The following is a 21,263-nucleotide window of genomic DNA, read 5'->3' as shown; positions in this document are numbered from 1 at the left end:
TTCATTTTTTGTACCATGCCCTAAAATGAGCGGAACAACTGATGGATGGCATGGATATACAACACATATATCAAGGTGGGCCCCACGGACAGGGAGTCGACCCGGTAAGTTGCTATCCCAGCCTCACCTAATCCGCCACCGACCCGAATAGGCCACGCAATTGATATTTGCTATCCAATCGGATCCGGGGAATGGCACTTCAGTAATTATTAAGACTACATGTGGCATTTTCGGAAAGCCACTGCCTATTTTTATCCGCACCTGTCCTTCTCCTCCTTCGATCGGAGCATTGCCAGAGGAAATGCCAGCAAAAAACCAGGGAGATTGATAGGGAGGCGAAACCGACCCTGAAAACCCTCCGTTTCATCCGATCTCGATCCCTCAGAGGCGCAGATCTGAAGAAAAAACCAGAGTTTTTTTTTATATCGGAGATCTTCGATCTCCCCAAAAAGGTCAGAAAAACCTTCAAGATCTCATCTTTCTCACCAAAAACCTAAAAAAATAATATTTTTTTGCGATTTTTTTACCCTGTTTTTGTAATTCTAGGGTTTCGAATTCAATATCTTGCAGTTATTCCTTTTCTTCGATCATTCGATATGTTTTTCTTCGTTCTGGCTAGAATTCAGTTTTAGGGTTTCATATAGGACGTATCTGATCCTGTGCCGCAGGATGTTTAAGTGTCGTGTGCACCCTAGTATCTAAGCGGGGCCCATGGGATGGTTGTTGGGTCTTATGTTAAGTGATCCAGACCGTCCGGGGGGCCCTTCTGGCGGTGGTTCATGCATTGAAAGTTTTCTAGAATTCCAGCCATCCGTTCTCTGGTCCTTTTTTTCTAAATGTTGTCGATGTGCTCTCCAAATAGTCTGATAAATGTGGACCTTTTCCATGTGTTTTTCCGTAACTTTCTGTTTGTGGAGCACTGATTTGAAAGGTTAGCTTTCTCCAATCCGGGGAATGCAGGCGTGATTCATCAATGCTGGGACCTATCAAATTAACGGTCTGTATCACTGAGAACATGGCTTCCACTTCAAGTTGTGTGCTGCTGGAGAACCAGACAATTCCAGGAATATAATATTCATGTACGCATGTCTATATTAATAATATGGATATGACAAGGAACCATAGAATTGGAAATGAATGCAGTGGAGGGAATTTAGGAGTAGCACCAATAGGTAATATAATGAGGGAAAGTAGACTTAGATGGTTTGGTCATATACAACGGAAATCAAGAACTGCACTGGTTAGAAGGTGTAAGTGGGTGTAAGTTGAAGGCTCTAACAGGACAAGGGAAGGCCGAAGTATGTCGGTGGAGGCAGTAAGAAAAGACTCGATGACCTATGGTCTAATTGATGTTGGCCCTTGATATAGTGGAATGGTGGAAAAGGATTCATGTAGCCGACCCCAATTAGTTGAGATAGGCTTAGATGATGATGATGATATCTATATCAATAATTCGGTAGATTTAGTCAAACATTCATGATTCGCGTGATTGCTGGGCTCAAATTTTCAATGATAATTGGTGCAAAAGTTGAAGTAAATGAAAGAGACAACTACCAGACAAGCAGATTGTCTCAATGCTCAACTCAACTTGGCACGGGCATTTGTAATATCATTAGTTTAAAGGGAACGTGTGGAATCTTGAATCTCAGTGATAATGAGGAATAGCATTCACACTGTATAACTCTCTTTGAATCTCCCTCCAGTATTAAAGGTCTTTTTACGCATGAGGAATTGATTCTCAATATTTCTGATGGCCTGGTTTTCCTGTTCATTTGAACTCTTCAACCAAGCAAACTGGAACGCCTGGGATTGTGACAGAATTAACCTCATACTTGGGTCAGTGAGGTTGAACTTCTGCTAACGGATGTTATTTCTTTTTGTTTAGTGTGGCTCCTAGCCAGGAAGTTGCAGCTAGGTCTTCTCCGTGTATGGGGAATACCTGCCACTCTTTTGGTGTTCTTCTTTTATATATTATGAAATTTCATCATTTAAAAGGAAAAACTTGTCTTGAGTTCTTCTACCACCTATCAAGATCCCTACCAAAACACTATTTTTAGGTTTTCTTTAAAGTTGTCCTCTTTTATGTGTTTAATTATTTCGGTTTTTTGTTGGAGTCGAGCATGCTGCCTAATGCTAGGGAATTTATTTTCCCAAGAATCCCAACCAATTGATGCTTGGTTCAGGCTTGGTTTCTCATACTCATAAAACTTCTTTTCCTTTGCGTTGTTTTCACATTAATGTCAGGGCTTATTTCATTGTACTGATCATGACAGGGGCGTAAACTTGTAGGGCTGAGCATGTCCCAGTACCAAGGGGACGAAATTGATTACATGGCGGATGATTATGAAATGGAGGATGTTGATGATGACATGGATGAAGAGTTCCGTGGTAGAGGGATGGGTGACTCAGAGTCGGATGATGATGAATATGACCATATGGTTTGTTTGTTTTTTCTTTTGTGGATATATATTATTGTATTAGACTTCTATTGTAGCTTACTTGTCATCAATGTGGTGTCACTTTATTATTTGTACTGGGCTGTTATGTTTAACAGTTGCAGTTCAGTTAATTTTTTATTTTTTGGTTTCCAATTTCCTGTCAAATAAACAAACAGCACTGAGTAATTCAATTTGAAAAATAAAGTGTTTTATGTGCAGGATAATAAGATAACTGATACTTCATCTGCCCAAGCAAGGAGAGGAAAGGATATCCAAGGAATTCCGTGGGAGAGGCTAAGCATCACCAGGGAGAAATACAGACAGACCAGGTTAGAGCAGTACAAGAATTACGAAAATATCCCTCATTCTGGAGAGGGGTCCGAGAAGGTATATCTTTTTCTAGTTTGTACCATGAAATCCTAAATAGAAATGATCTGTTATTTATTCCTTTCCATTTTCTTTTGTTCTTTCCTTTGTTTGTATTTAGGAATGCAAAGCGACAAGGAAAGGGGGAATGTATTATGAATTCCGGCGTAATACGAGGTCTGTGAAGTCTACTATCCTTCATTTCCAGGTGAGCCAAGCATTTTTCCTGTTCCAGTCATGCTGTCATTGATTGTTTGGTTTTGAAATGAGTTTCAAATGTTTATGTTTAAACCCATTTCTTCATCACTGGGGACTTTAGGAAGAGGATGAGGAAATTTTTTTGTGTAATGAAGCCAGGGTTATCACGTCTGTTGACATAGGGGACTTGGGAAGGAGGGCAAGGAAAATTTTGTGTGTGATGAAGCCTGGGTTATTAGGTCTATGACAGGGTGGGAGATTAGTTAGTGTGATCCTATTTTTATTAGGGGCCTGAGGAGTGTATTGTGCATATGTTGAAGGCTATGCTTATAGTTGCTGTGTTTTGGATGGTTAGCGGGTTGAAATAAGATCCCAAGTCCTAACGTTTGATCATTTGTACCGTTCTTTAACCAAGATGAAAACACTTCAATATTTATTGTGTTAATTATGTTTTTCTATAGGGTCTTTAATCAGGATAAGAAAGTTGTACGTGTAATGGAGCCAACGTTATTAGGTTATGACATGGTGGGAGATTGGATTGTGTGGTTGCTTATTTTTAGAAGGATTTAGAAGCATGGTTTTGAACATTGGTTATGGTACTGTCCCACCCGGGCGCACGGGTATGCAGAAAGGACCTTGTCAGCCCGTATTGGCCAATATAAGGCCCTAAGGGCCCTATTTTTATAATTTAAAATTTCAACTTGTCTCCTCTTCTTTTTTTTTCCACTTCTTTCTTCATCTCAACCATGGAGAAAGCTTAGAACTAATTTTAGATGTAGGTCTGTTTTGAGGATCAAAACACAAGATTTGGGTGGGATTCAACAACAAATCTGAATCCATTGAGGATGTCTTTCTTAGGGACGAGTAAAGTCATTTCTTGGGTGGTTGGGCTCAGTTTTTGTAAGTGGACTGATCTCATGGTTCATTGGGTTAATGCATTGTAATTCTGTCGTGGTTGGGTGTGATAACAGATGATCTTTCATCATCCTTTTTGTTTGGTACTAATAAAGTTGAGAGAGAGAGGGGGGGGGGGGGGTGCAAATTGGCAATGTTTACAATTTTTAAAATACCAGGACAAATTATGACAAGAACAAAAGGAAATTGTGATGAATTCAGAAATAACAAACCTGATACAAATATCAATATGATTTGATTAAAGGTTTATTAAAGTATTCTAGAAAGGTCACTCGTTATTTTTATGTTTTTCTTTGTTTGAAATTAGAAGTTACATAAGTCGCTAGAAATACGCAACAATTGATTTAGTTCGAAAGATTGTGGTGAGAGCTTATCAATGAGTCACTATATATATATATATATATATATATATATATATATATATATATATATATATATATATATATATATATATATATATATATATATATAATGCTTATGAATTAAAGAACACATTTTCTTGTTAGCTAATAAAGTTTCTTGAGGCATTTATACGTTTTTCTTTATTTGAAATTAGAAGTTAAATGAGTCACTTGCAATAAGCAACAATTGGTAAAGTTGGAAAACTTGTAGTGAGAGCTTAGATATGCGATTTGGAAGATCCTATTTGTGTAGTGTATCTTTTTTCTTTTTTTAAATACAGTGGAGCATCTATGGTGGGGCCCATCGGGTGACCATTTGCAATCCCTGTATCTCCAACGTGCATATAGTGGAAAGTAGGTGGGCTACCTGGCCAGGTCTCATACTCTAATCTTTGCCCCTTCCCTCTTGATCATCGCACGTGATTCTTAACCAGTACAGAGCAACTGCGAAGTTGTTTAAAACTGCCATTAGCATTAATATTCATGATTTACTTCCTTGCTTCAGAGGTTGGGATGTAGGAAAAGTATTGGCACTCAGGATGAACTGCATGTTAATTGATTGTCCTGAATTACGTGTATGACAGAGATCCAACCATTGAAGCTGAAACAAAAATCACATGCGCTGAAACCTTCTTTTCTTTTTCTTTTTGCTGGAAATGAACGGTATATCGTTGAGGATTTCCTTTTTAATATTCTTGAAAAAAGCTAATCTAACTGTAGATCCACAAAATTTGAAAATTACCCTATTCCTTTATGTTTTTTTGAATGGTACTGTATTCCTTCATGTAAGTCTGCTGTTGGTATTTGTATGTGTTATTTTGGATAATGTGTGGCTGATCCAGCATTTTTTATTGTCTTTGCAGCTGCGAAATTTGGTTTGGGCTACATCAAAGCACGATGTGTACCTCATGTCCCACTTTTCCGTCACTCATTGGTCTGCAATAACTTGCAATAAGACTGAAGTTCTCAACGTTTCAGGACATGTGGCCCCATGCGAGGTGCATGTTCTCACAATAACTGGAGAAATACTTGTTTTACTTGTATTCTTGCACTGTGAAATTTCTATTTTGCGGATTTATGCTGTCTTTACTATGATTGTTACAAGCTATGGATGGTTGCCTATCTACTTACACTTGCATTTGTACATACAAATGTAGAAGCACCCCGGAAGTCTATTGGAAGGATTTACTCAGACACAAGTCAGTACATTGGCAGTAAAGGATAACCTACTCGTGGCTGGAGGATTCCAGGGAGAGCTTATTTGTAAGGTATTTTATTTTTATTTTTCGTCAAATTGTTATTCATTAATGCTTGTGAGAATGTGGTGATGCAAATGCATGTCACATCTGCATTTGCATCCACTCATGCATGCAATCTTACCACATCTATCCATGGACGTGAACAAATACGTTCCATGCATTATCTTGTGTTCATACACGTGTACATTATACTCTTTTGCCTGTTCATGCATATCAGAATCACATAACATGGACTGAACCACCTTTGTACAAACTAAGATGATGTATTCAGGTGAGCACGTCTCCATTCACTTATGTTCACCCACACATCCATTTTGAGACCCCTAATGTGTTTCTATGCATAGTGCAAGTGCTCTGCTGTCCATGTTTTTAAGACTCGGGTGAGTCTCATGCAACTCTGTCAGACCTGATCTGGTTTGATACAAGGAGTCACCCTGGACTTGGCTGAGTCAGGCCGATTCACCCCTGACCCAACCGAGCCACAATTCAACTCGAGACCAGACAAGTCCGTCCAAGTCGTGGAGTCTTAAATCCATGTTGCCATTTCGATGCAAAACCGTACGTTTTACGTTTTGGAAACAACATATCAGGATCTCTTGTTATCCACTTATTATGAGCACATTGCTTTTTGTTTGGATACTTACCCATTTAGCTGTAACTGGTAAAGATACCATTGTAATCAAATTGCCTTTTCTTCAAAAAAATCAAAAATCAAAAATCAAATTGCCTTTTGCATCATGCCTGCATACATGTTGAATTGCTTGAGGACAGTGAAAGATGGATGCCTCTTTTATTTTCAGCAGAACATTTCTGCTAAATCCTCGATATGGCACATGGGAGAAAGTCTTGCTGTGCATTCACTTTGATTGGTCATGCAGGTGGTCAGCCCGAGTAGGAAAGGGATCCACGCTAGGACCTATTGGTTCTGCTGCCTACGTGAACTGTCAAGTGTGTCACTTCTTTCCACCTGAGACCAACATTGTCATTTTGTATATCCATATGTATGCACACAGACATGCATGTGATGCAATGTGCGTCTCCACATTGGGGTGGGGTGGCCCACGAGATGTGGTTTGTGAGATGTAGAATGGCCACGGGGTGGGTCCCAATGTGGGACTTGTGCGGGGTAGCCCACGGGGAGATCTTGGTCGGTTTGCCTGGGAGGGCCTATATAAAGGGATATTCTGGTGCTTCCCCAACAGCTCTGGAGCTTTTGGTGCATTGGCTGGTACTCCCTGCATCAAGTGGTATCAGAGCGGGAGACCAGTGTTCGAGTTTCCTTACCGGTGTAGGTGGATGATGATGCAAGTGCATCTCCACACGGGTAGGGTGGCCCACGAGGTGGGGTCTGTGAGATGCAGAATGGCCAAAGGGTTGGTCCCACTGTGGAACCTGTGAGATGCGGGGTAGCCCACGGGGAGATCTTGGTCAGTTTGCCTGGGAGGGCCTAGATAAAAGGATGTTCCAGTGCTTCCCCAACAGCTCTTGTGCTTTTGGTGCGTTGGCTGGTACTCCCTGCATCAGCATGCACACTATATTCGAATATTTCTAATAATTATATCCAGTATTGGGATTCTGTACCATTATGTAATCCTGTAAAGTTAAATGGCATCTTTAGATGACATCCTTATGAGGATGGATTGTCTACTGTTGATTTTGACCTAGCAAAAGCATTAATGCCTGTCATGCTTTCTTTCTTTTATGCAAAAATGCAGTATTTGGATCGACCCGGAGTTAGCTTCTGCTCCAGGACAACTTACGATGACAATGCAATCACAAATGCTGTCGAGATTTATAACAGTTCCAGGTACATTATCTCTACCCTTTATATTATATCTTTCTCCACAAAATGCGCTGGCTAACTCAATTAGAATATTTACTCAGTGGCGCAGTGCACTTCATGGCATCAAATAATGACTGTGGTGTTAGGGACTTCGATATGGAGAAATTTCAGCAATCTAAGCATTTCCACTTTCCCTGGCCAGTGAATGTAAGTTCTTGATATTTGATCAACTTCTATTTAGATCTTTAGAGCTTGCTATTTTACAGTTGGTTGCTGGTGCTATGCTTGGTCGAAAGAACATTCAATCTTTGGAGTCTTTCATCCTACATTGAGAAGATCAAGATCAACTTAGGATGACTTGAGTTTGGCTAGGCAGATTCTATGGAAGATAGTAAAAAATCATGAGAAATAGGCAAGTAAAAGAAGTGGCTTGAAGCATAGGGAGTTGGAACCTGGGGACAAAAATATATAAATTTAGTCTAGGACCACATCTTTCAGTTTCCCATTTCTTGCAAGTGGTAGAACATTATGATGGGAAAGTAAAAGAAGTTGAGTTTGACTGTTGGATGTGCAGCCGTTGGACGTTGGAGTAGACTTAGTGGAAGATGATTCATCCTAGCTAATGATTGACCTGATTCTGCCTCGTTTTTCAAAACTTGACGAACACTCCCTTTTATTTTTTGGTAGTTGGTGCTTGGATCTTGGCAGAACCCACCAACTTGTCTGTGTTCTGTCCTGACACCAAGTTTCCAAGCATTGTTGCCATTAATGGCCAAGGTCCAAAATACCATTTGGCACATGTTGGCCAGCCAGATATCTGTCCAAAAGATCAGTTGGAGTAGAGGTTTCTACACTGTATGCATGAATTTTGAACGTATGTTGCCATAACCGATGCAACAACATAATTATGTGGATCGTTTTCTCAGTATACATTGATGTATTAGCAGATATTTTGAGCCATCAACCATGGTATTGCATGCACCATACCGTGAATGTTTTCTTGTTGCTTTTTTTTTTCTTCTTCTTAAATGTATTTTCTGTTTGCAGCACACGTCACTAAGTCCCGATGGTAAGCTTCTCGTCATTGTTGGAGACAACCCTGAGGGCATACTGGTGGACTCTCATACTGGAAAGGTACTTGTCATTTTGTAGTTAATTATATCATCTTTTCTGGAGAAGTTAATAAATCAGTTTATAGTTGTGGTTTGGCAATTGTGGTAGGTGAGGTTCTCTTGGTGGGTATTCCCTTTCCTGTGAAAAGCTTAATAAACACTTCATTGCGACTAAGAAACATTTAGATTTTGATGCTTTATCTACTAAACAGTGTTTTAAATAGCGTGTATCGTATTGCTGAGCGTTCAACCCCCTATAGCATGTAGCATAACATTTAGATTTTGATGTTCTATCTACTAGACAGTGTTTTAAATAGGGCGTAGCATTCAGCCCCTACAGCATGTAGCGTAAGCTACACGATACGTCTATTTTTTATATTAAAAATAGGAAAAAAATATAATAAATAGTAAGAATAATACACACTATGCATTTGACCGTTAGAACTGGGACACTACACTACAGACAGTTAACAGTACGGTGGCCCATATGATGGACTGAACAATTGGATTCCATGCCATACATGGACCACAGTGGACCCCACACATGTGGGCCATGTCATAGAAAACAATGCACAACCAACCAAACTCAACATGGTGACCCACATTATGGTTGGATGGGGTGCATGCATGCCATACACACACCACATCAAGCCCCACACATAACATTCTCGAAAAAACTGAACAGTTGGATTCAATGCTATATGCACACCACAGTAGACCCCACGCATGTGGGCCACGGCATAGAACACGAAGCACAACCAACCAAACACAGCATGGTGGCCCGTGTGATGGTTGGATGGGTGGCATACATGCCATACAAACACCACAGCAGTCCCCGGACATAACAATGTTGAAAAAAAAACTCCTATCCATAGGAACCGGCCTCCTAAAATGGAAAAAAAAATTGAAAAACAAAAACCACAAATCTTCGTCCAAATGAAAAAGAACTTGTTAAGAGAGATTAAGGGGCAAGATCATACCTTGATTAGAGAAGCGATCAATTAGAAAACTAATTTTTTGAGCTTCGAATCTGTACGTATGTGAAAAGCGGGGAAACTTGATTTTCCTTCCTTTAGGCTCCAATGCTCTTGAAAATACAACAGAATGATCTTCTTGTAGGGACGATTCAACGGCCAAAATTTCGTCTTCAACAGCTCCCTGGATCAAGAGAATCAAAAACCTCTTTTGGGGCCAGGATGGGATCTGCGTCGAAAGTTTTAGAGATTTTATTAAAATATGAGTTCGACACCATTTATTACAACGCCCAAGCTCTCAATCATACATGTGGAGGCCCATTTCTAAATGGTTAAGATTGTCTTAAATGGTTAAGCAAATATATGTTAATCATCTGCACCTTGCCACGTGCAAAGGGATGGTGTGGATAGCTCTACAGATTGCCACGTGGGAAAAGGATGGGCCACCACCATTAAAAAAATGAATTAAACTCGCAGCGAAAGGGTTTTTTTTTATGTACTCTATAGTGTGTGGTAGCATACACCTCCAAAGCATACGCAACACCCCCTGTAATGTATGCTACAGGGGAAATACACTATATTGCTATGCTACTCTAGGTAGTGTTCGCTACAGGCTATGCTTCAGCGCTATTCAAAACACTGCTACTAAAAAAGAGGTCCGGCTTTGTTGTCCAAAGAAATTGTAGTCCTCGAGGACCATGTCCTCCCACTGGCTGCTGAAATAGGCAAGCCTCCAGACCCATCACTTCTCCTGGTTGGGGCCCTCCGAGCCATTGGGGGCCTTACTCGGAAGACTACAATTTGCGAGGACTGCCAGGTACAGTCCTTTCTCCCCATAATGAAAAGTTGAGGCTTGATGATTTGAGCTTCAAAATGGCTAATGGTTTTTCTTAGTTGGGATAAGGCTTAGATGCTGCTGATGATTATGAATGGCTAATTCTTTTCTGCTCCCAGCAGAGAACTGGCTAAATATGCCTATAATCCACACATATTGCCATGGTCTCCTTGGCATGGGACAATATGAATGGAATCATTGCTTGAAACCTGCTGACCGATGGGACTCACCTTGTGGACTCGGTTTAACTTGGGCTTGCTATTGATGACAAAAACCGATTTTACATTGACTCCAATGAGTCATACTTGGAAATCAGAATATTGGTTTCTTCCCAGTCCCTGAACATTGAGATGTGCATCACTGAACCCAAGATAGAGAAGGAATGTAGCTGCTCTTTCATTTGTAATATTTTTAAGAGGAAAGAAGCTGATCTCACTAAGTTAAATCTTTTATCCCGCAGACTATCATGACTCTGTCTGGTCACTTGGACTACTCATTTGCATCTGCCTGGCACCCCGACGGTCGTACCTTCGCCACTGGAAACCAGGACAAGACCTGCCGGATCTGGGATGCCCGTAACCTCTCCAAGTCGGTCGCGGTCCTCAAGGGCAACCTTGGCGCCATTCGCTCCATCCGCTTCACATCCGATGGTCAGTTCATGGCGATGGCGGAGCCTGCGGATTTCGTCCATGTGTACGACGTGCGGAGTGGGTACGACAAGGAGCAGGAGATTGATTTCTTCGGCGAGATCTCTGGCGTGTCCTTCAGCCCTGACACAGAGTCCCTCTTCATCGGAATCTGGGACCGCACGTATGGCAGCCTCCTCCAGTATGGCCGGGGCCGTAACTATTCCTATCTTGATTCTCTATTTTGACGGAATCGCACAACTCTCCTATCTTCCATTCTATGACGGACATGCCAGTGTAGGACCATCTTGAAGTATCGGCCTAACATATCTCCCTTTAGGAGTGGGTCGAAGAAGGGAGGTAAAAAAGGAAAAAGCTCTGAAGCTGTTGCTGTTCTTTCTCTTCATAATAATATATGGATATTTTCTACTTTTGGGGGGACATGGATTTGAAGGGCTGTATAAAAATGAGATTGTACAGGAGGTAGAAAAATGCATCGGTGAGGCAAAAATATTGAAGGGAATTCTCACAGTGCATGGAATTTCAAGACCTTTCTCATTAATTAGGTTAGTTTTTGTTATCTTAATATGTACTTGACTTTGGTTTCTTTTTGTAATTTTTTTAAAATTTTTTTTTCACTTCACAATTCTTCATTTTTCATTTCTGCTCGGTTCGAATTGTCACAACTGAAATGGCATTGGAGACAGACTATAAATGCAATTTGTTTCCATTGCTATATAGCAAGTTCTCTCTGTAAAATTTCACCCTCTACTATTCTTGGTTTCCGTTTCTGCTTGAGTCCAATTGTTGCAACTGAAATTGCAATGCTGATTCTTTTGTTGAATAGAATTTGTTTCCCCTGCCAGTTTTTCTCCTTTCTATTTTTACTTTGATTTTTCTTTTTTGCTTTTTTCCATTTGATGTGATCTTTCTTTTACCGGGAATAAGAAATTTTATTGAAAAGGTGGAATGTTCCCACTTCCACCCAAGAGTAAACCAGCTGTTTGACTCTATATGAAACTTCGGATACCAAAGAACAGAACAGATTCCGCTGTGTGACACTCATTTCTTCCCTTGCAGAATTTTCCTTAACTATTTTTCTGAATGGCTGATTTTCCAGGCATCAAATAGCTGATAGAAGAAAAGTGTTGAGTAAACAGGTGATTGGCATTTTGGGCATCCCTCAAAGTATAAACAACATTTGTTGACTAGAATCATATTCCTTCGGTGGGCGTTGGAGTGGTTTCAGAAGCCTGAGGCATTGAACATGCTAAGATTAAGATGGTCCCATCTCTATAGAATGGAATCCTCTCTACCTTGATTAATCCTCACCAAGGAGAGCAGACTCGGTGGGAACCATTGGTGTAGCTTAACTTCAAAAGGAGTTAGGTGCATGGAAGCAAGAGTTTTTTTTTTTTTTGGATTAGCTTGTTAGTACACACCCATGTCAGTACACACACTCCAAGTCAGCCACCCCTACTAGGGATCGATACCAAGACCTCAAGTGTTGAAACGAGGTATCTCCGCTCAGTCTGCCAGTTGAGCTATGGATCTGGGTGTGGGAGCAAGAGTTCTACCAAAGCAAGAGTATCATAAAAGCAAGCATCTCTATAAGCATTAATTACTAAGTATTTTGGTAAGTATTAATTACTAAAGTTTCATCAAAAGTTACCTCTGCAAATGAAAGCAAGCATCTCTATAAGCATTAATTACTAAGTATTTTGGTAAGTATTAATTACTAAAGTTTCATCAAAAGTTACCTCTGCAAATGAAAGAGTCGTGAAATGAGACCCCAGTAAACTTTCCACATAATCTCTTGCTTAGCATGATTGGCTACACTTATGTGATGAAATTGTCCAAATATCTCAGATAAGCCCTTCATAAGCCAATAAAAACAACGTGTTCTACGAATAACTATAAGCCCCTTGCCAACACACTTCTACACAGAGGGACATTACTTATCTTAGTTTTAGCCTTAGGCTTAGATTAGCTATTGTCTAGCACCATCGCTGTAGTATGCCCTAAGAGTAGATTAAATATTCACGGGGTTCATTATCGGATCTCCGATCAATCGAATACATATTTAGAAGATCACAACAGTCATATGTTGCTGGCAATTCACTTTGATTGTTCATGTGGACGATTGTAGTAATTATCTTTTATTTATTGTACTAATCGTAATTCCAAATCAATAAAATCGACAATCTACCTTTATTTTAAAGTCTTTTTATCCATTATTGCATCACCATTAAAAAAAAAAAATCCTTAGCTCGAGGTAAAAAGATTCAAAGGACTAATTATTCTTTTTTAAATTGTCTGATTACTGCACATTGGTGGCTAGATAGTCAAGTCAACTTTCATAGGTTTGATCATATGGCTGATTTAGCGCATGGGGTCACAACTGTTCAATCAAAACTCGAATCAAATATGACTCTGACATACCTGACACTATCCTAATCGCGCACGTTTGACTGATCATGGGCAATTCGTTAACACTTGTAGTCTCATGTCTAATTGAACTACAACAATCATTGCCATGAATGCGTCTCTTTTTCCTCATATTAGTTTCCACATAGTCCAACTACGAGATGATTATGGATGCAATTAAGTATCCGTGGCTGTTATGAACTGAACAAGTACCATTTTTCCTAAAGCAATATTTTTGGTTGAGTGGACACAAAAAACTCCCCTTGATTTAACTTGACATTTAATAATTAAATCGGATATGATATCTAGTTAAGTAAAATGTTCTCCTAAAAACCGGCTCATGAAAACTTGTGAGAACTTCTCCAGAGCTCATTTCACATGATCTGTTTATGCTATTTAGGTCATATAGGCCCTTCATATAAGTTAAATGAAAAGTTGGGCAAAAAATATGTTGTTTTACAACTCTGGTGAGCCTTAGTAAAAATCAAGAGTGAAAATTTTGGGGCTAACTTTTGGGTTCGGAGAGTTTCATGAGGTGATTCATTTAATGAGCAGTTTGGGCTTTCTACTAGCATAACGTGAGACGAGTTCTCAAAAAATTCTCACATGAGATGTTACTAATCTTCAGGGGAATAGGGGAATGATCTATTGTAAAAAAAAAAAAAAAAATAGAGATCAATCTTCAGTTTGGGGTACACTCGCACTCATTAGAAAACCTAAGGGCCCGTTTGGGTGCTTGGATTTGGAATGCATTGGAATCCAAATCACAATTACAATAGAATCAAGGTGATTTCAAATCCTCACTTGTATTTGGTTGAAATGCACTAGAATCCAAATCTTCAGTTTGGATGCTTGTATTTTGAGGGCATTGGAATTCTTTGGTATGACCCATAGGACTTAAGATTTGATTAACTAATTGGCTTTTATATCATAAATTTTCGTGTGTGTGTGTGTTGTGTACACTAATTTATGATATTTGAAAGAATGATTATAATAAGCCCATTAAAATATATACTTTGGCCAAAAAAAGATGAAATTCTTAGCCTTGGGTGGGCCCAAAATGTAAGCATCACAAACAAGCAATTCATCGATGTTTTTTAATCGTCCATTTAGATGTCTAATGTTTGGATGGTTCAGATCGTTTTATTAATGTGATTTTAGTGTGCAAACACCCCTACCCTTGGCTAGTAAGCTAATCAAAGTACTGATTCAAACCTCATCCAATCAACACAATTAACTTAGTCAAATCTAGCAAACTCAATCAACCCAGTCAACCTAGTCAATCCGGTCATCCTAATCAGCCCAAAACCAGGCCCGATTTCAAGCTCAAAACCAAGCTCAGCTCAGGCCTAAACCTAGGCCCATTAGCATTTAGGACCACAATAAAGGAAATTCGAGTAAATCATAAGCAATACACCACCCTAGAAGCACCCCTAAAAATTTTGGGGCTGATCCATGTTCTAGGCGGCAGTCAATGTGCCGCTGACACATAGAATCCCTCCAAAGTTTGAAGGGAGGTTAGGTGGGATGATGACATCACCCTTGCAAAATTTAGTATGATTCCATATTATGGGCGGCACCTAGAATCTCTCCAAAATTTGAAAGGAGGTTAGGTGGGATGATAACATCACCCTTGCAAAATTTGGCACAATTCCATGTTGTGGGCACAATTCCATGTTGTGGGCGGCACCCACTATGTGGCACCTTTCCTGCTTTGGGTGCACATCATGTGTGGTTGCTCCAGTTTACCCACAAATGTGTGGCAAGGGAAAAAGATTGCACAGTACTCCCCCTTTTGCCCAAATTATAATCATTGTCATTGATTTAACCACCCACATTCCACTACGTGTCAATCCCAAATCGCAGCCATTGAACCCTTGTTGTCCACTAAGCTTATCCAAAATTACCAAAAATCAGCTCAAAATACTATTATTAGCCACTTCCTCTTCCATTTCAATCCATCCCTTAACATCCAACAAATCTCCACCATGCCATTCCCATCCATCTCCCCTTCCTTCCCTCCACCAAGGAGAAGAAGAGTATAAGGGAGTCCAGCTGAGGCCAACCTAGCTAAGCCCACCCTTAGCCACTTGAGCCACCAAAACACCAACCTAGTTACTCAAGTCTATCCTTGCAACAAACCCGTCCACCACATCACCTAATCTTAATATGCTTCATTCAAATCTACAATAACATTATGCAACATCCAATCCCTTCTTCACCCCCCTGTTTACCCCTCCCTATAGCATTGCATTTATAGTATTGTGCACTCAATCAATTCAAACATATGCTCCACGACTTGCTAACATAATCGGATCCTTCTCATTAGAATTTTGGATTAATCGGTAGTTCGCTTCAGCAAATGGGCAATCAAGGCAGATTTATTCAACCAAAACTACAAGTTGTCATACGTGTTGCATCTAACACCTTCACACACAATATCATATACATAATTTCACTCTTTTGCATACATAGCACTCATCACCCAATCAAGTTATACGTATGTTTTGCGACTTACCGAGTTAATCGAATCTTATCTATCAGAAACTTATACTGGTTAGTTTATCGCTTCGGTAGGGGGATAATCAAGACAGATTTATGCAACAAAAATTATAGCTCATCATAGGCATTGCATTCAATACGACATTACACACGCCCTTACATTACTAGTGTGCAATAACTAATTCTGATCGTCAATAGTTTATGAGATCTTATAAAGTAGAGACCGTACACTTGTATAAGCAAAGTGGCTGCCTAACACATGCATTCTTTCTTTATAACTGTGGTCTCTTACTCTGAATCTTCAGCTACAGATTAAAGAATCATCGTAGGGCAAGAAATTCTCAAATTCTTTATTCTAACATTTTTACAGGGTTTAGCCAACTATAGAATTGACTTAACTTGCTAGTGGAGACTCCAGTCAAACATAACATCTTTACAATCATACCAACAATACTTCTAAATCCACCGTTGGCATAAGCATGATCAGCCCAAGATCTAGCGTCCACGTTGTTGTAGCCAATAATTAGCTTGTTTTGAGGAATCGTCAGCATACCATGTGTCTAATGAATTAGTAGCCTAGAGGCGCCTTTGTCACATGTGCATCTTTTCTTTTTATTATTATTATTTTTTTTTAAAGGTAAAAGGGTATTTCCTTTTGATTACACCATAAGCATTTTGTTGAAATTTCAAAATGTATTAGAACTATAGATTTGAAATACATCCAGTTCCATTAACATCTCAAATCCAAGGCTGCCAATCTCCATTATTATTTCGATTTAAAATACTTCCATTTACCACCAAATCCAAAGTGCCGAATGGGGTGTAAGTTAGATACGGTCCGATCAGATCTCAGGACATTGGTCAATGATGGAAAAAAAAAAAAACAAAAACAAAAACAAAAACAAAACAAAACAAAACAAAACAAAGATTCTACTAGAGCATCTGATCAGCGGTCAGGAATTTTTTTTTTTAAATGTAAAGCATTTGATCGACGATCATGATAATGGGCCCGGATTATAAAAACTTGGATCCGCAAAGGGATTGAACCTGACGTGAATCGAACGATCAGGATTTTTTTATAAAATGTAAAGCATTTGAACGACGGTCATGATAATGGGCCTGGATTATAAAAACTTAGATCAGCAAGAGGATTGAACCTGACGTGAATCGAACACGCAACCTTCTGATCTGGAGTCAGACGCGCTACCATTGCGCCACAGATCCTACTGAGTTTTATGAGACCAATAGTATATTAAATAAAAAGAAGGATCAATGGTCAGGATCATATCAACGGTCACGATAATGGTTCATTGAAGAAAAAGTTTTAGATGCCAATCGTCGGATGACGGGATAATGGATTGAACTACAAAAATAGAAAGCAACGGGATATCGGGATAAAGAAAAAAAAAAAAAATAGAAATTAACGGTCTGGATTAAAAGATTTTGGATCCAAGTGAGATCAGCAGTCAGGATGAAAGAAAATTGTCAAAAAGCATCTGATCGACGGTCACCATTATGGTTCGTTGAAGAACAAGTTATAGATAGCAGGGATCAGGATGACGGGATTATAAAAAAAACAAAAACTGGAAATCAACGGTCTGGATTAAAAGATTTTAGAAAAAATTAGAAATAAACGGTCTAGATTAAAATATTTTAGAAAAAACGGTCCTAATTAAAAAATACATGATTCGAAGGGAATTGAACCCGACGTGAATCGAACACGCAACCTTCTGATCTGGAGTCAGACGCGCTACCATTGCGCCACGGATCCTCGTATATTTTAGGAAGCCAAAAGAAATATTAGAAGAGATAGAGCAAGGTTGAATCCGCACCGTTGCTCCCCTGTATGTATCATTTATCAGAAATTTACCACATTTTAAAACCCAAGCTATCCATTTGTACCATTTCCCATCGAATTTCAGCCATTAGATTTGATAGTCCAACGGTTATGATTGTCTCATCATGGATATTTTGGGGGAGTAGTTCATCTATGCTGGGGATGCTCTTCAAGAAACTGAAATTTAATAAGAACTATGAAAATCGTAATGACTGGCAAACGCAAACTGCTGGTCTGGTCAATACAAATAGACGGTTAAAAATGAAATCCACCGATAGGCCAAAGTCGCCTAGGTATTTGAACGGCAGATCCAATTCTCTGTTAAAGGCCACGAGATGAATATTCACTGCATGGCTATCTACAGAGAAATCTATAGCCCTCATCCAAAATCGTACAGTGGCATCTAGGGATGAGATCCAAACCGTCCAGATGGTTGGCCCTACTACTATTCGGGTCCAGAACAAGAAATAACCTTTTTCTCATCGCAACTTTATAACTATGGGGGAGCAGATTAGGTGCGGTGCTCACTTGGGGCCCACAGTGATATATATATTATATATCCATGCCATCCATTCGTTTTGCCATTTTAGGTCATGAGACTAAATATAAAGCAGATCCAAATTTCAGATGTACCATATCATAAGAAACAGTGGTGATTGAACGTCCCACCATTAAAAACTTCCTGGGGCCCACCGTAAGGTTTTGATGATGTTTACTTTTCATCGACCTGTTCATAAGGTTTTTTTAAAAAAAACAAAAACACTTGGATTAAGGTGAAAAAAATAAATATCAGCTTGATCCAAATCTTTAGTGGCTCGTAAAAAGTTTTTAATAACCAATCATCATTGTTTTCCATAATGTAGTCCGCATGAGATTTGGATTTGCTTCATTTTTTTTTCATATACATCAAGATGGGACCCATAGTGCACCATCTCGATGAGGCTAGGCTGCACCTAATCCATCCCTAGCTATGATCCTCATTAGTAGGGCCCAACTGATGCCAGGTCCGATTTCATCCACAAATGCAGTTAGTGTAGTTTTGGATGAGTTGGGCATGGGACGACTCAACTTGCGGACACGTTCAAACTTGACTCAAATCAACTAGGTGAGACCATCTCAATCGGGTAGAACTTTGTCTGATCTGAACTCAAATCGAGTCGAGTTTGGGTCACCCAGTAGCTCAACTCAACTCAACTCGACCCGAAATTCTACTCAATATTATCTTGACTTGATCTAAAACTCGACTCGTACATGTAAAAAAAAAATTAAATTAAGTTTGATGTTTGAGATTTGAGATGCCATGTAGCTAACGAAGAATCTGTAATTTTGACAGGTGCATGTAGGTTGTGAGCTGTGATTTCAGCCTGTGAATACCTGCCACACCTGACCCGTCTCCATGCTGACTCGACCTGACTCAGTAGCTATGACCAGGTGAACTGGGTCTAGGTTAGTGCAGGTCAGACCCAGACTCAAATTGGGTCGAGTCGATTTCAGGCCAGGCGTATTTCAAAGCCAAATCGACTCTGATCACCCATAACTCGATGCCCAGCTTTAGTTTTGGATCGAAAGGTCTGAAACTGAACGTCGATTGCGTGCTGAACCTGCCACCACCTGCTGTCAGGACTCAGTGGGCCCACCATAATCCATGTATTTTATCCATACTGGCCGTTTTACCTGCTCATTTAATGCCATGAGCCCAGAATTGAAGTATATCCAAAAGCTCAAGTTGACCACACAACAAGAAATGGATGGACGGCATAGGTAAAACACATACATCATGGTGGACCCCACAGAATCCTGCCACCACGGAGGTCGGTGCTGGCAGGGTAATAAAAAGCCATGATCCGGTACCAATCCTTCTGTGGGACTAGGTGGACCCACTTCTGATCACAGTGACTGGTGGTAGAAGCTGTCTGCTATCAGATTTCCATGGTCTCAAAATCGCCAGATCAGATGATCAAGACCATCCATTTTTGTGTCTTTATGATAATCGACAAGACCATTTTTGCGGTTACCATCCATTTTGCATCTCCTTAATCAGATGGCTTTGATCATCCAAAACTAAAATTTTTATGCCACAAGCAATCCACGGTGGCCTGCTCCTATCCAACCGTCTGATCATGATCAAAGTGGGGTCCACCCTGAGAAATTTCCACAGGAATAAGGTAACAACAAACTGATCACCCACATTCACCTGCATCACATTTTGTGGTGAGGCATCACCTTCCAGAACCACCGTATTTCACATTTTTGGTCCTTCTGCTTCAAGAACCATGGCCCACCAGTTAAAGAACCTCAGCAGATGGACGGCCGAGATCCACAATTCTACCCAGCCACGTGTAAAGTAGAGGTGAGTGTATACCATATTACAATAGAACCGATTCTATCATACCAATTTCACTCTCTTAAGCTAGACCAAGTGTCCCTTATCCAATTCCAACCAATCAAATCCATCCAAAATCCTCCACCCTTCATTTCTCAATACAAAATCCACCCATCTCCTCTCCTTTCATTACCAAACACCCAAACACAAGACATGGCCTCCACCTTATTCACCACACCAACCTTCACACCTTCAATCCAAAAACACTCCCAATACACCCCAAACCACCAGTCCTTCAATGGCCTAAGACCCCTTAAACCCACAGACTCCACCCTCTATTCCCTCACCAAGGCCCACCAGTGGGCCCCACTCAAATCCATCAAACCCAAATCAAAACTGGGCCCACGGGCTGATCTGAGCGCTCCGCTCGTGATCAGCCTCAGCACAGGCCTCTCTCTCTTCCTTGGACGGTTCGTGTTCTTCAATTTCCAACGTGAGAATGTGGCCAAACAGGGTCTGCCAGAGCAGAATGGTGTGAGCCACTTCGAGGCTGGGGACACCAGGGCTAAGGAGTATGTTGGGCTTTTGAAATCGAATGACCCGGTTGGATTCAACATCGTTGATGTGCTTGCATGGGGATCGATCGGTCACATTGTAGCGTATTACATCCTCGCGACGTCCAGCAACGGCTACGATCCCAAGTTCTTCGATTGATCAGATGCGGGTGTCGATCCAACGGTCACGATGTGCGCGTGTGTACAGTTGGAGAGATGTGCTCTTTTGTATTCTTAATGTAAGCTTTAATTGTTACTTAAGTGTTTTTTTCTTTTTCTTTTTTTCTTTTGTTTTCATTAAGGACCGTTGATGGATATAGGATTACTTGCCTTGGGGTGTGCTTGGCACGAATCCCAAGAAAAAATGGAAATGAGGACTAGTATTGCTTTCAACGGTGGGGATTATTTATTCGTGTCATTTCATTTTCTTTGGCGGAGAGAGAGAGAGAGAGAGAGAGAGAGAGAGAGAGAGATTTTTCACCTAATCCTATCCTTTGGATAAGATGTAAGGAGAACGATTAAAACGGATTCCACCTCCTTAGACAAGTCATTATCGATCTGAGGGGCCCACCGAGATGTGTGTATGGAATCCACTCCATCCATCAGGTGGGCCCCTCAGTGTTTGGTTATGTAGCAAGAAATCAGACCGATAAAAATCTTAGGTGGGCCACATCGCAAGAAAATGTTGGGGGATGACACCCACTGTAGAAAAC

At 40.2% G+C, this 21,263-nt stretch overlaps 2 protein-coding genes and 2 non-coding genes across 4 annotated transcripts; 2 read left to right on the top strand and 2 right to left on the bottom strand.

The window, feature by feature from the left end:
• Window positions 1–236: 236 nt before the first annotated feature.
• Window positions 237–11,645, top strand: LOC131257737 (uncharacterized WD repeat-containing protein C2A9.03-like). Its single transcript, XM_058258559.1, has 10 exons — window positions 237–452; window positions 2,274–2,438; window positions 2,658–2,825; window positions 2,926–3,012; window positions 5,182–5,316; window positions 5,476–5,586; window positions 7,293–7,384; window positions 7,462–7,567; window positions 8,408–8,494; window positions 10,742–11,645. The coding sequence occupies exons 2-10, from the start codon at window positions 2,298–2,300 to the stop codon at window positions 11,153–11,155; spliced, it is 1,341 nt and encodes a 446-aa protein (XP_058114542.1). The 5' UTR covers window positions 237–452; window positions 2,274–2,297; the 3' UTR covers window positions 11,156–11,645.
• Window positions 11,646–16,988: 5,343 nt separating this feature from the next.
• On the bottom strand, window positions 16,989–17,060 carry TRNAW-CCA (transfer RNA tryptophan (anticodon CCA)). Its single transcript has one exon. It is a non-coding gene; the product is annotated as a tRNA-Trp (tRNA).
• Window positions 17,061–17,535: 475 nt separating this feature from the next.
• On the bottom strand, window positions 17,536–17,607 carry TRNAW-CCA (transfer RNA tryptophan (anticodon CCA)). The gene has a single exon. It is a non-coding gene; the product is annotated as a tRNA-Trp (tRNA).
• A 2,555-nt stretch (window positions 17,608–20,162) lies between these two features.
• Window positions 20,163–20,806, top strand: LOC131257736 (photosystem I reaction center subunit V, chloroplastic-like). The gene has a single exon (XM_058258558.1). It carries the CDS (start codon window positions 20,210–20,212, stop codon window positions 20,708–20,710), a length of 501 nt encoding a protein of 166 aa, XP_058114541.1. The 5' UTR covers window positions 20,163–20,209; the 3' UTR covers window positions 20,711–20,806.
• The last annotated feature ends 457 nt before the right edge of the window (window positions 20,807–21,263 follow it).

This window comes from Magnolia sinica, chromosome 10 (assembly GCF_029962835.1).
Source record: "Magnolia sinica isolate HGM2019 chromosome 10, MsV1, whole genome shotgun sequence".
NCBI classification, from domain to species: Eukaryota; Viridiplantae; Streptophyta; class Magnoliopsida; order Magnoliales; family Magnoliaceae; genus Magnolia; species Magnolia sinica.
Note: the sequence above shows the minus strand (reverse complement) of the source record. Positions and strands in the feature narration are given on the sequence as shown.

Excerpts from the sequence above, each read along its gene's own strand:
- LOC131257737 (XM_058258559.1), top strand. The coding sequence starts at position 2,298 with ATGTCCCAGTACCAAGGGGACGAAATTGATTACATGGCGGATGATTAT. Across the intron at positions 5,587-7,292 it reads AGGGAGAGCTTATTTGTAAG|TATTTGGATCGACCCGGAGT; the intron begins GTATTTTATTTT and ends GCAAAAATGCAG. Across the intron at positions 8,495-10,741 it reads TGGACTCTCATACTGGAAAG|ACTATCATGACTCTGTCTGG; the intron begins GTACTTGTCATT and ends TTTATCCCGCAG.
- LOC131257736 (XM_058258558.1), top strand. The coding sequence starts at position 20,210 with ATGGCCTCCACCTTATTCACCACACCAACCTTCACACCTTCAATCCAA.